Source organism: Phasianus colchicus, chromosome 18 (assembly GCF_987193195.1).
Source record: "Phasianus colchicus chromosome 18, bPhaCol1.hap1.1, whole genome shotgun sequence".
Taxonomy (NCBI): domain Eukaryota; kingdom Metazoa; phylum Chordata; class Aves; order Galliformes; family Phasianidae; genus Phasianus; species Phasianus colchicus.
Window position 1 is genome coordinate 5,533,908 of NC_143453.1, and position 14,447 is coordinate 5,548,354.

Here is a 14,447-nt window from a genome sequence, read left to right on the forward strand (position 1 = left end):
AGCCAAGAAGGAGACCATGGCTCCTTCCCCAGTGCCCATGCTGGCAGTCCTGCTACTGAAACAAGGCAGAGCTCTGGAGGCACGCAGCACCACAAGTCCTCCTTCATGCCTAGCACTGTCAGCTGCTTAATAATTTCGAGCTCTTCAAATACAAAATTGTTCAGATTTGACCTGAATTTCTTGTCTCTGAGAAAAGCAAGATGACAATTTTTTCCAGGGCAATAAAGAAAGACCACGCTAACAAGCCTGCAAATTACTCAGCTGTCTTGAAAAGCAGTTGCAGATTCAGATGGCAAAGGTGTAATTGGGCTGGTTTGCTATTGTGCTGTAGCAATACGCAACAGAATCATTTTCTGTGTGCTTTGCTGTTCCTGTTTCCTTTATTAAAAATATTTATATCTTTAGAAGGAATAGTGCCACGAGCTAAGCTTTCAGATAACAGCCTAAGCCAGAAGACCACAGCCTATGTTTCATCAGTGTTTGAAAAAGGAAAACATGCATTTTTAGTGCTTATGTGCACAGTGCACAGTTAATATTCTGAAAGCTATTAATTTAGGGAAGATGAGCTACTTCCCAAATCCTCCCTTTTCTAGATACTAAAGAAACACACAAGAGATAGCAGCAGTGGCAGTATTTTCCCTAGCCAAGGCAATAGCTTTATGTTTTGACTATTCAAGAAAAAGGATTTGCATGGTAGTTAGTGGGGAAGAGCAAAAATGGGCTCAGGGGAAGACTCATGAGACACAGTTTCTCTTTTCCCTTTGCAAAGCACTGCATGCAGGACAGGAACATCCTCCAGAGTGCTTCCAACTGGATCAGGCCATGATTAGCATTCATGCAACTCCTTCCAATTTACAAACAGTCGCTAATTCACTCTAGCATGTTTACAGGCTGAGTAATATACCATCAGGAAAGTTGTCCAACGTGTCTGATTACATGACTGTTTTCAGCTGTTCCAAACTTGAAGCCACCTATTTAGAAGGAAGGCTTGCCATGCTGGATGGCTCCTACCACATTTTATGGCAGTAAACTGTTTCAGATCTGAATCAATACCACTCACAGTTTTTCAGAGCAAAAGTGAAGAATTTAGAAGAGGGAAGTATTTTGCTTATACCCTACCTTTTAGCTGAACAAGACTTGGCACTTCTGACTGCAAAACTCACTAAGAACTCACAGAGAAAGCTCTATCTCATGCACACAAGTTTTGTTATTCCTCTTGGGAGCAGGAAACACAGAGGGGACAAATGCCATCAGGTTAAGTCAGAAACAAACAGGGGCTTATCCATTATTCTGAGTTAAGTTGTCTAGTTTTCCACATACATCCACAGCATTTACCCACAGGAGCTCCCTCGGGCGCAGTGAGGGATGAACATGCCCTCCAGCAGCAGGGAATGCTCCTCTTTTGCACCTCTCAGAGTCTCTATCCTTCAGACCATGTGAAAGGATGCAAAAAGCCAAGCAGCGCAGAAGGAACGTGTGCTGAGAACACACAAAAGTGAGCTGGCAGAAACTGAGCCAGGACCAGGCTGGAACAGAGGCATGCCAGGCAGCGCTGCAGGGGGGAGCAAACACAGTGCTCAATGGCAAACACCGCTCAGGGGAGCTGGAAGCTGCAAGCTATCATACAGACCCAAGTCTGCTTTGTACAGAAAAAAGGGCAGACAAGAGACTGACTGTCAGGAGCCTGAAGTATTAAAAGAAGTACGTGTAGGGTCAGGACTCATGCAGGGGCGAATCCTGGGATCGGGGAAGCTGCACTGTTTCCCAGAGTTGCTGTGCCACAGCAAACAAGTTACTCCAGCCAAGCACTTCATAAGGATGGATGTACCATTAAGACGGGTCTGGTCTGCAGCTGCAATTAAATGCAACACTTGAAGCAAAGGGCATGCTGCCTAGCACTGAGCACTTGGGAAGACAGGCTTCTGACATTTCCTTTTGGACACTCAAAACACTGGACCTGGAATCTTTGCATTTCCATCACAAACAGGGAATTCCAGCACATCTCTCCATTCACTGTATGTCAAAATGAAATATGAAAGCTATCTTGTTCCCTAGTCCTCAAACTTTCTCTCCAGAATATTACCTACCAAACCTTTAGAAAGCTTTTAATGTAATCTGGTAATTCAAGAGGTGAGAGAGCTTCAGGATTAAATCCAATTTCACACCTAAAGATTTGGAAATGTACTTCAGATGTCCACAGAGAGGGGTGATTCCTCTCAGGTCTGGCAGCTCCACTCTTTGCTTTATCACTTGTACCAGGCTGGGAAATGGATGAAACAACCCAGCATCCTGCTGTACTGTGCACCAGTCAAACCCATGGAGTGCCCTGACTGTAAGGAGCTCAAACACCACAAGGGAAAGGAAAAATGAAGCATCCTGTAGGAGATCAGCACGGCTTCAGAAAAGGTGTGCAATTGATCAGGGGCTATTCGTCATGATTTAGCTCTTTAAAAAGGTATGGGGGGAAAGGAGATGTACTAAGAAGTACATAAATGCCAACAGTTTAAAGGTCTCAGTACGGAGTAATTCATAATATGTGAACAAACACTCCAATTAAGGAAGGAAATGAAAGACTAACCAACGGAAATGCTTTTCCCAATATATCATTAAGCAAAGAAGCATAGGGTTGGAACAGTTTCGGAAGGAGTGTTGAAGCTTCCTGGCCATGAGGCAAACTGAAAGTCAGGTGATAATTTGTGGAAAAAGAATACACTGTATGAGCCACCTCAGCTGGAAACACCTTCCTTCCCCTAAAACTTTTGGCTGTGTATTTTGTATACATGTGGTCTGACAAAAAAAGTCATTAAACATACTTACTCAGACTGTCTATGAATGAACGTCTTACCTCCTCGTGTTCTGGAGAAGATGTTAAAAGAAATGATCCTAACAAAGAAGTATTAGGGTTTGGGATGTTCCCTGTGCTTAAGACAACACACAATCCCCAAACAATTTTATTACTGGATCACTCTCTTAATTCAGTAGGAGGTTCATTACTAACGTGAAAGAAATCAGGCTGAAAAAATATGAATGGTGCCAAATAACTTTCAATGGCCTTATATTAAATCACTGCAAATAGCAAAATGACAAAGTAGTCACTGAAACACACCCTCACCAGAACCGCACAAACCTAACTCACCACCACTGATGTTTTCTGAGTTGCTCATGTTGAAGGGTGCCATTAGCAGCTCAAAGGCTGGAAAGTGAAAAGCTCTGCAATCAGACTCAGAGCCCTTCCTTGCAAGCTTTCTCTTAATGCTTCACAGAGATTTCATCCCTTTTAATTTGAAGACGTTTTAATTCTCCAAGTTTCACAAGCCCAAGTGACTTCACTAACTTGTTCTTTTCGTGTTTGGTCTGCCTTTATTGAAATTAAGAACCTTAATTACTAAGGATTTAAATTTAGCTGAATCATCTCACAATTACTCATTTGAATCTAAAGGTATTTTCTAAATTTAAAGCTGCATCATCTCTTGTTAATTCAATGGCCAAAGAAGAAAGTTATCACTCCTGAGTATGACTTTGTGCTACTATTATTAGTTGCTTTAGTTTCCCAATCAATGTCTCAGCAGTCGGTCTGTCCCGTGACTGCTTAGTTTCCCCAGCCTAAGAAATACATGCTCTTCCAAGCTTAACATGGCCTCAGCAGCATTACTTGAATAATTTTGTCCTTCTTCATATTCCAACACACCATTCACATGCACAGCAGCACACACACTCGTCCCTGCTCCTGGCAGTTCACATAGCATATGCCCTTCAACGCCCATTTCAGCTCACAATGCTACCCCACTGAATTTCTGTCACAGGTATAATAGAGTTTTATGACCTACACCAGCAGTTCCTGTTCCTCTGGTTTGCTGGCTGCCTCCTTGCATTACTGTGCAAATATCTCAGCTCTTGCCACACCCAGCTTGCTGGCTCCTTTAACTTCGTACAGCCTTTTCCACCAATTACTTATCCAATTAATTTTTTCATCAAGTGGAGCACTTTCCTTCTCTATGCTTTCCATAATTTTCCCCCCTAATACTCTCTATGTCGGTTACTCTCCTCTTCCTGCATATGGACATGGAGATGAATCAAGTCTCCCACACACTTGCCAACATTCCTGAAGGTCTTCCCACCATGTCTGGCCAGACAGTTCAATGAGACCTACACCCAAACCAAAGGCTGAGTCCATCCTCTGAGAAATTGCACTTCTATCAAATCCCTACCCCAGCCTTACACCAAAACACTCTTCAAAGATCCATCAGTAAGTCCTCATCCTCCCATTGCAAACATCGTGCAACAGCTTAAGATTGCTGACTGATACTGTAGGCAAATCATTATTTTGGACTAATGACATATTTCAGTATCAGTTCTTTTTGAGTAAATCCAAACATTAACGTGACTTTTTACCCAGCTATTGACTTTCATTGACCTCCAGAACTTGTAGATCCTTAGCTCTTCATATTTGGTCAGAAATAGCTAAGAAGGAGGAAGAATAACAGCACAGCTATAAAAGCATCTGTCTTTAAGGACATCCACATCCTGAATAACAACCTCAAACAGAAGCTGCATTAATGGCACGGCTTAATTTTCAGAAACTAGGAAGTTCCTCTCCCCACTCCCTGCAAACATACCCACTCACAGAAACCAGCCAAAAGCCTTCTAAAACATAAAAAAAAAAAGGTATTGAGCACATTCTTTTCATTATCTGTGTGCAGCACACAGTGGGGAGAAGGCTAACAAGTGTGCAGCTTCAAACATTGAGTGTTACATTTACATTATTATTTCCACTTTAAAAAAAACACAACTATTTAGAACAGCTTGTTCCTGCAAAATACCAGTGTTACTATTTGGGAGCACCACTGCAACTAAAATAGCTTGGAACTCAGAATGATGACAGACAAACCGAATGCTGTGATATGAATGTGATTCTCTACAAGCAAATTAAGTACCTCAAAGGCAAAGAGCTTCATAGAACAGTTTTTGAATACAGCTTAGCCATGCTGTAGAGGTAAGAGCTTTGGATTGTGCCACAGTTAAATTCTAAGCTATGCTTTCAGATTCCTGCTTCTCTGATGTCAGAAAATAAATAAGATTAGGTTCTTTCACTTTTAAGATACACAGAAAAAGAATTACGTTGGCCAATGTGTAACAAAAAAAAAAAAGAAGAACGCAAATGAGAATGCTTGTATTTGTGATTCTATGTTCACTTACATTATTTTATCTTTTTTTTAAATAACAAAACTAAAGGTAGCTCAGTATCTGGAAGCTTCAGCAGAGAAGTGTTGCTGGCAGTAGGCCCCTGAGAACATACATGAGCTCATAAAGAGTAAATACAACAGTTTGTTTGGCAGATCAAAGTTCTCCACTTAAGCACATGAAGTGTAATCGGAACAGGTAGCAATAAAAGAAGCTCTTTACCTAGTCCAGCAATGTCACTAAGTGATGCACTCACGCAACCCAAACTGTAATTCAGAACTTAACCTCAGGCTTATGTGTCATTTCAGTTTAATTGCAACATGATTTTTCCCTGCAAAGAAAATCTCTTTTTCAGACTTGAAACCTTCCCCACTGCCAGCACATCTACAGACTGTCAGCACCAAAGTATGATGCAGTCAACTGAAAAAACGTTTGTAGAGTAAGCCACGCAAAAAGATAAGGTGGTGTTGGGATGAGCAGCCTTACCTGGACAGTCAACTTCATCACTCTCGTCCTCGCAGGTGGGCCATCCATCACACTGCCAGTTGGAAGGGATGCACTGGATGGTACCACTCCGACACGCAAACTGCCCTGGGGTGCAGCGGAGCTCTGCAAAAGAAGAAAGTGTTTTGTCTCAAACGTAATATATTCTTCTAAGTCTAAATATACATAAATTGGTCACTGTGTAATGCCTGCTAAATGCTGCTTAGCTTCAGATCACTTCCATACTTTCAACTGGATGTTTGCAGCTCTAACAGACAGGAGGGCCTGCTTCCAGGGTTTGAGAAAGAATTCTAGCACACAGCCATAGTAAAAATTTCCTAATTAAAAATACACATTAGATCTAACTGGCAGATTTCTGGTTTGTGAAGTCACAGACATTTCAATTCAGCTCTGTCTATGAAATGCAGTGCTCTGATCTGCCAGTTGCTACTGCTGTATTAGCCCCACCCAGAAAGAATATGGGTATCACTGAGGGGTAAGCTTTCCACTTATGAAATACTAGCAAAAATACAAGTTGATCATGTTAGAACAATGTATTCTCTCAAGTTTCTAAAACGGATTTTCAAGACAATTACAGTATAGTGTGTCTCACTTCTGCTCTTTTCACATATCTGCAGATAAGCTGGTATCTCTAACACAACATAAGGAAGGAAAATTCACATTTGCAAAGCCTTCCCAAGCCCAGCTCCAGACTGAGAAGTGAGAGCTGTGGGACCCAGAAGCAGCCAAGAGCAGTGTTCCCAATTGCATCCTATGGGACAATAAGAAGTGAGTTTGCTCACTTCTCAGAACTGAGGTGTAACAAAAACACACTATGGCAGCTTTTAAGTGCTGCCATTACACGACAAATTCACAACACAATTTCCACTCCAATCATTACATACACCAGGACATGAACTACAGTCCAACCCAATTTAGAGCCATATCACAAAGTATTTGCAAAACAATTTCCATATTGCTGAACCTGTTTTCACTTTATAGGTTAAGCTCTATTGTAGAATTCACATCTAGCAGCACATCCTTCAAAAGAAGCTGTCAATATCTGCAAACATGCAATGCCTGCTGCTACAACAGCACTGCCTACTTGCCATCATTATTCTGTCAGTCCTAATTAGCATTATAAAAAGTATGATTTTTCAAAGCTTTTTATGTATATATTCCAATTCCATCTATCAAATGCCAGAACTTAATAATTCTGCTTAAATTTGTGTCCCTCAATATCTTTCAGGAATATCTCACCTTTGCTACTCCATCACAGCACATCCTTCTGCACTGCTCTAGGATACTGATAACATTCTCTCCTAGGGCAAATCCTCTTCACACCTCACCCACTTGGATCGTAGTCAGACCATAAAAAGGCTGAGAACTGCATCAGACAGTGGGCAGCACAGCTCAGTCACAGAATCATAGAGTGGCTTAAGTTGGAAGGGAACATAAAGCCCACCCAGTCCTAACCCTGCCATGGACTAGTTGCTCAGGCTGCCCAGGTCCCATCCATGGCCTCGGGCACCTCCAGGGATGGGGCATCCCCAGCCTCTCTAGACAGGCCTCATCTCCCTAAGTGAAAAACTTCCCCTAACACCTAATCTAAATCTCTACTCTTTCAGTTTAAAATTGTTCCTCCTTATACTATCACTGGGATGGCAACTTGTTTTCCCACATTTGTGCAGCATCAGCACAGTGCATCAAGTTTTTTAAAGTTCATTTATGGCCATTCCAAGCAATAAGTCTCTGGTAGATGTTTTCCCATACAAGACTGCTTTCTGCCCAGCTGCAGGTCTCCATTACACTACCTGTAAAGAGTTCTTGTGGTCTCTGCACAGATCCATACATTCCAGTAGTGCTGTAAGTACAATTACACACAGCTGGGTCAGGTAAATAATGACACTGTCCTGAAATCATAGGCATTAAAATAAGCCACCTACATGCCATAACGTTGTTGCTTCCTGCGTTACAGACACTCCTCTGTGAACAATGTGTGTACATGGGGTGTACAAACATGTTTACAAAGGCAGGGCCCAGTGCAAAATGAAAAGTTCTGTGTTCTGAAAACACTGTCAATATCAGTTCCCGTGCTCTCAGCCCCAAGCCCACATCTCCCTGCATTATTCAAGCACCCAGTTCACCGTGAGGCCTCTGGAAGCGTTTCCTCTAAATCGTTCTGCTTCTATTTGTTGCCTGCTGTGGTTCAACACAAAGACAAACAAGATGCAATCATTGAGGAAATCCAACCACCTCTCACAGTCGCACTTACCAAATGGGCTCATTCCCCAGCTGGACCTTCCTGGCACCTCCTTGGCCATCAATTCCAAAGGCTGGTTCTCTCCAGCCAAGCCCTTGCTGCTGTTGGAGTACCAGAGGCACACCAGGAGCACAGCAGCACACTGCATCCTGCAGCATCCCCTGCCCAGCTCTGTTCGGGGCATGTATCAGCACCAGCAAACAAAAACACAACACTCCAGCTTTCTCAACTCAATTTATTTGGCATTTGTTGGGAAGAAGGGAAACAAGCACACAATGAAAACAGCATCATCCATAGTTCTCTACTACACACAGTATAAACTGACAGGTTTTCTATCAGCTCTACAAACTTGACATACGGCACAGGATTACGTTCCCATTGAGCAAATACCACAAATGTCAATACCAATTTTTGGGGATGCATCATCAGATAACCCAGTGCACCCACTGGAAGCACTCACCCAAGAGAAGTCCTGCCAAAGCTAGCAGTGGATGTGGAATTTGAAACTTAAAACAAAACTTACAAGATAGATGGAAACTTAATTCATCAAACACCACAAGCAAGGCAGTAAGTTTAAACAGTGCCATATAAACAAGTCATCAACTCCTTCAGCTGCCTAATATTTTCTCTAAGTTAGCAAGCAACAAAATCATCAGGACTTTTAAGAATACAAAAATCCTAGTTTCCTATGGGAAGCAGTTTTCAAGGCAACTGTTTATGTTTCTACAGAAAACTTTTCTCCCTGCAAAGATGTTCCCAATTCCGTCCCAAATTCCAGCACAGCTGCACAGGTTTCATGCAGTGAGCACCTTTTCTCCATTATAAAATGATGCAGGAAGTCCTTCCAGGTCCAATTATCTCATTTAATCTGAATAATTGAGAATGCTTTCCTTCTGGGGCCTGAGCACAGGCAAGTCCTGGTGCATGGCTCCAGCAGTGTGCTGCCCTGGGCCCTATGCTAACTGCAGCCTGTGTTCTCTGCTTCAAGTCTTCCAGAGGTGCATTTGGACAAGCACACCTCCTATTTTCATTTTAAATAGAACTAATTTCTTACTCATCTCTCCCCTTTTCTACACAGAAAGCACAGGGACAAGTAGTTACTCAATAGAAGTGTTATAACTGAAAGTAAGGCTGAGAGGATCTAAATTCAGGACCCGCAACATAGTAAATCTCATTGAGAGCTTCCAATATCAAATCAAGACCATAACAGCCACAAGAAACAAAGTGCTGATTCAATACAAGTTCACCTTGCTGGTTCACCTTTCTGAATGAATTTGATGAGGTCGCTTTGAACCAGCAAGCTTCAGATCAAATCTGATAGCATCTGTCCACATTCATTTCAAGCCGTGTCGGCTACAGCTTCTTCTCTGCCACCACTGCCAGCCCTGAATGTGGCATGAGGACCTCAACCCAGCTGCCATGAAGGCAGCCTGTATGATGGCCCAGGACACACCAGCACAGGGGTGGGAGAAGTGCCAGAGGTGGAAATAATTCTTTGGAAAAGGCAAAAACCATCAAACTCTAAAAATTTTCTACCAAGCAACAGAAGCCAATTACACATGCACCCAAACAGGCACCTTTCCAGCTACAAGCACTACAGAGCCATCAACACCCTTCTGAGAAAACAAGCCAATGGGTGACTATGAATGCTTTGCTACTCTCTTACAGGGCCATCTATATTCCCTCAATTTGAGACTGAGATATAAAGAAACTCAGCCCAACAAAATTCTACACCAGAGGCCCTGCCTCAGGCGCGTGTGTAACAAACACCTCCTGCAAAGCATTATGTGAGCACACTGAAGCTTTCGGAATCTAAATTCCAACCAAGACACTGCTGTTTACCATCTACAGGATCCACTGAAAAAGGGAATACCTGAAAGCAGAATCTCCAAGCCAGAGATGTGCACTGACACACTCCCTCACTTTTAAGCCATGCATCCCTAATGCGGACCCACCATCCACAAGTGGTGCAGGAACCCACAGCCTTGGCAGCTCCCAGTTGAAGAGATGGGCACATGAATGAAACAATGCAGTGAGGGAGCTACTGCTCTGAACCGAAGCCCAAAAACATACCACTCATTTCAGGAGAAAACTCTGATACAAAGATTAAACTCTGACTGCAGTCACTGATGATGTGGGACTGAGTTGCTATGACTTAATTTCTCATTAATTTAGAGATTCATCAGCCAGTAAAGTCTGATACATTAAGATACTCTTTTGGCAGCCAACACTACAGATGGAAGCCAGCTTTTAGTGTTTACACTCTTAGCATTTGAATCTGTTTCATTCTGAAGACAAAGAAATGCCATTCTTCATCTCCTATGCTAATTGTTCTTGTCTGCTGTGATTCATTTGTATGGAAATTAAAATTTGATTAAATGCACAAAGCCAGCATTTATTGTTATTTCTATTATAAACTATTACTGTAACTGAAAAGACAAGCTCACATACAAAGTCATGTACTTAAAACTGTAATGAACAATGGAAGCTGTGTGTACTTCGTGTACGTCGCTTATTTTGCTCAGGTTTCTCAAGACTGGACCTGGCAGATCTTCACATTTGTTTACAGACTGAAGGAAAACAAAACTGCTTCCTGCTTTCTCAATGTCAGAGTTGCTCGTTGCATCAAACCAGATGAATCAACCTGCAAGAAAATATTCTGAAGAGGCAATTACTGTTATTGAAAGCTGATTAAGCAGTAAGGAAAACACTGGCTAAAGTGCTTTGGCCAGGAGCTCTTCTTATTCAGATTTTCTTCAGCTTGTCCAACAGGTCTTAGTTATATTTTATAAGAGCAAATCTACGTGCTTTAGATCTGTACCAACATGTTCCACTATCATTTCATATTTTGACACACTTAAGAATAAATCTACTGAAATTGAAAATGGCTTTTTTCTTCTGACTGATTCTGTGTACCTTGACCCATGCTAAGCTGTATGAGCACAGTTAGTCCACGGCACCTCTCGTCAGAGCCAAATACAACCAGTACCTCTTAGCTCCGGCACTCAAAATCAGAAATCCCAAAGTTCCTTGTTCCTACTAAGTGGAATTGCAACTTCCAATAAATAAATAATACACATTACAGGCATTCCAGTTCTCTGCATGACCTCAGCATGTAGTTTTGTGAAGTAATTAAAACTGTGACAGCGCTCCAGCTGAAAACTGTAAATTCTAATGAATAACTAATGAGCATTCTGTATTACTCAGTGTTCTGTCATACTGAGTTATGCTAAACGACCCTAAAAATCCATCAAAAGATTTCACATCGCATTCAGGAATGTTAGCAGCCCGCTTCCCTTCATCCCCTCCAGACCCATCGATGTTATACCTACACCCGCGTGAGCTTGGAACTGACCCAGTTTCTTCCTGCTCACAAGTGTCGTTCACTTCGATTCATTGTCTGCTCTTTGTCTGCAGGGTAGATTCAATGCCAGTAAGGATTAAAAGAAAAAAGCACACACAGCAACACAACCTTAGGCAGTGCAAGAGACCCGGCACTCAGCCAACGCAACATCGGAGTGTCTTGAGTGGGAACCCCGGCTGTGATTGCCTAGACTAAGAAAATACAGACTTTGTATTTTATCACTGTGGACACTTATTCCTAATAATGACACAGAAAGGGGAAAAAAATGCAATTCTCAATTCCTCAGTACTGCTAAAACCCAACAGAAAACAAAGCTTGCTACTTGAACTTCGCTAAAAGACTATGAATCATGCAATGCAGCACCACAGACTGAAAACTGCTTTATTTTCCTAACAGTGAAGATAGCAGCTAAGTAACAACCTCTCTCTCTCTCTCTCTTTTTTTTTTTCTTCAAGAAACTGCTATATTATGATAATAAGCATATTAGCTGAAGGGAAGAGCAAGATACAGCTCTGGCACAAAGAATCACTCGCTACAAAGCCCAAACCACAGGCACTCAAGAACCTTTAATATGGCTCAGAATTAAAGCCTACATTTCCATCACACTAACAACCTCTTTCAGGACTTCAGCTGTTCTACAAAGACTGAAGTAGGACTTCATGTTTCGTTCAACAGCACCAAGTGACCCTATGCCAGTGCAGCACCAAAGCCTGCATGCACATCCTCCATTTTCCACCCAGCTGAGGTAATTCTGAGCTCTAGCTTCCAGAGCTAGCCCTGGCCTGCTGCTCCACCAGCCTGTGTTTGTTGGAATACACCTAAGAAGAGATGCAGAGGGTCTAAGGATACCCAAGCACTGTGTGCCATTGCCTGGGAGCTGCCTACCAGAACTACCCACAGAAATGCAGGCATGTCAGATTAGTGCCTCTCCTCCAATCTTCTGCATCCTCAGGATTAGAGAAGAACACAAACTACAAAGCCTTTCTGCAGGAAGAGTTAAGGTACAATATCTGTGCTTACGCAAAGCCTTGTTTTCACTTAACAGGGCTCACCAGGGAAAGAATCTGTATTCCCTGGGGCAAAATAAACTGTAAGCATTAAAAAAAAAAAAAAAAAATCCAGCAAAGAAAACAGTTACTCAGAGAAATAAGAGTTTTCCATAGAGGAAAGGAAAACTTCAATCCAAAGTTCTACATGAACAACTTTAATATTTTCTTTAGATCAAGTTTCAACAAGAAGTGCATTCAGATGAAATGCGATAAGAGCAATTCAAGAACTATCAGAGCAATCAAGGCTAATTTGTAACCACCCTTAAACTGAAAGTAGGAACTGCCAGATTGCAAAGATATTAGGAAGCAACTCCATTGACTTCCAACAGGACAACACATGTTCCCACCTTGTGGAAAACCAAAACAAAACAAAAGCTAACGTCACTCTTTCTCTCAGTACAGGATTCATACCCCCAAACTTTCAGCATGTGAGCAACCCAAACAAATGCAAAGAAAATACATCATTTAAGGTCAAACATGCATTAAGGATACCTCGCTGCAATAACCTTTAATGCCAAGCAAGTAGGTAACAAAATCCTACGTGTGAAGTCAGGCATTTTTAATGACACTGCTCTCCAAAAACTAACCCCATTTCTTAACTTTAAACCGAGAGAACAGGCCTTTTACAGAGCCTTGAAAGTTACAGCCTCAAACAAGGGGAAACAGGAGGTTCTATATGCACATGAGCACTGTTCAAATGCAGCCCAGACTACAAAAACCTCTGGCTCCTGCTTCATTTCTCTCTTCACGTCTTGCACAGGACTTGATGTGCAAGCACCTAGGACACTTAAAAGCAAAAATTTGATACACAGAAACATTCTGACCTCAGATTCTGAGAACACATTTTATCCTTTGCAAAGTAGTTGCTGCAGTAGCTGTCACCGTGGCAAATGGTCGTGCTTTGAATAGCATTCCATGGCTCCAGCAGAGCCCAGCACAGCAGGAAGGGAGCTCATGTTGGTCACCATCACATCTGTCCAAACCATGTGTGATGCCATGCACTCCCATTCTGCAGTAAAACAAGGACCTAGGCAAGAGTTTCTTGTATCAAAACATGAGGCTTAATTACCTACATCCCACCTGATCGGGCTCAGAAAGCCACAGATGGACACTGATACAGCACAGCATCCTTGCACAGCTTCTCTCCAAGCTACTGCCAGAACTGAAGGCGCTCCTGGGTAGGTCTGCACTTGGATGTCACTGCTGTAAGACTCCTGGGTTTGGTTTTTGGCTTTGCTCCTTAATTAAGTAAAGCATGTTACTCTTCAGTCATAAGGAATCCTTTTAATTTAAACTGCTGATGAACGCGAGCAGACAAAGCAAATCCATATACACGAATCCTGCAGGATTGTGTTACTCAGAAATCCCTCCCCAACACTCAGAGGCAAAAGTCCATGTCCTCATCCACCACCCACCTCCCCTCTCCAATTTTATGAAAATAGGACCAAAACCCTCAGTAAGCATAGTCAAATATTCACATAACTCACCTACAGCCAATTCTACATTTCCATGCACTAGTCTATAAACACAGTGGAAACCAAATATAATGCTTAGATCAACCAAATTTAATTTTAATTAACTAGGAAGCTGAATGCTATTTTGCTTAGCTTTTCTTAATGAGGAAACTATCAATCCCTATTAAGCTTGAGAAAATTTGTATTTCTCAATAATCCAAATGTTAGGCATCAAACACTGACTATAACCTCCTCAGCAGCTCCATATAATGAATACCATTAAAATGTTGTTCATCAAATACAGAATGAGAGGACTGACCCTTCAGCACAAAGCTGAAATTAAAAGTTTCACTGGAAACCACAACACACCAGAGATCTGACACTTTGGGGAATGCAGATTAAAGGCTCATCCCAACTCATGTATTTAAATCACTCAATTGCTGGAGTTCTGCTGCAGCTCATCAGTGCCAACCCAAAGAGCTGAGAGTTCTCATCAACCCTCAAGTTCTCCACCAACTGTACAGTGAGAGCAATGCATGGGTTTGTGTCTGCCATGCACAGACGTTCCATGATACACACACTCCCCCAGGGCAGCCAGCAGCCCCGTGGTAGTGCCAGGCACCCACCCACACTTGGCACCAAGGAAGAACTGC

General features: G+C 42.2%; 1 protein-coding gene across 2 annotated transcripts in view; it reads right to left on the reverse strand.

Annotated features, from left to right (window-relative positions):
* Positions 1-14,447, reverse strand: part of DGCR2 (DiGeorge syndrome critical region gene 2) — a 37,284-nt gene that overhangs the window by 17,384 nt on the left and 5,453 nt on the right. For both annotated transcript variants that reach the window (XM_090152503.1, XM_031592375.2), the window contains exon 2: positions 5,668-5,790. In XM_090152503.1, coding sequence (XP_090008629.1) covers positions 5,668-5,790 — 123 coding nt within the window. The remainder of the gene's footprint in view (positions 1-5,667; positions 5,791-14,447) is intronic.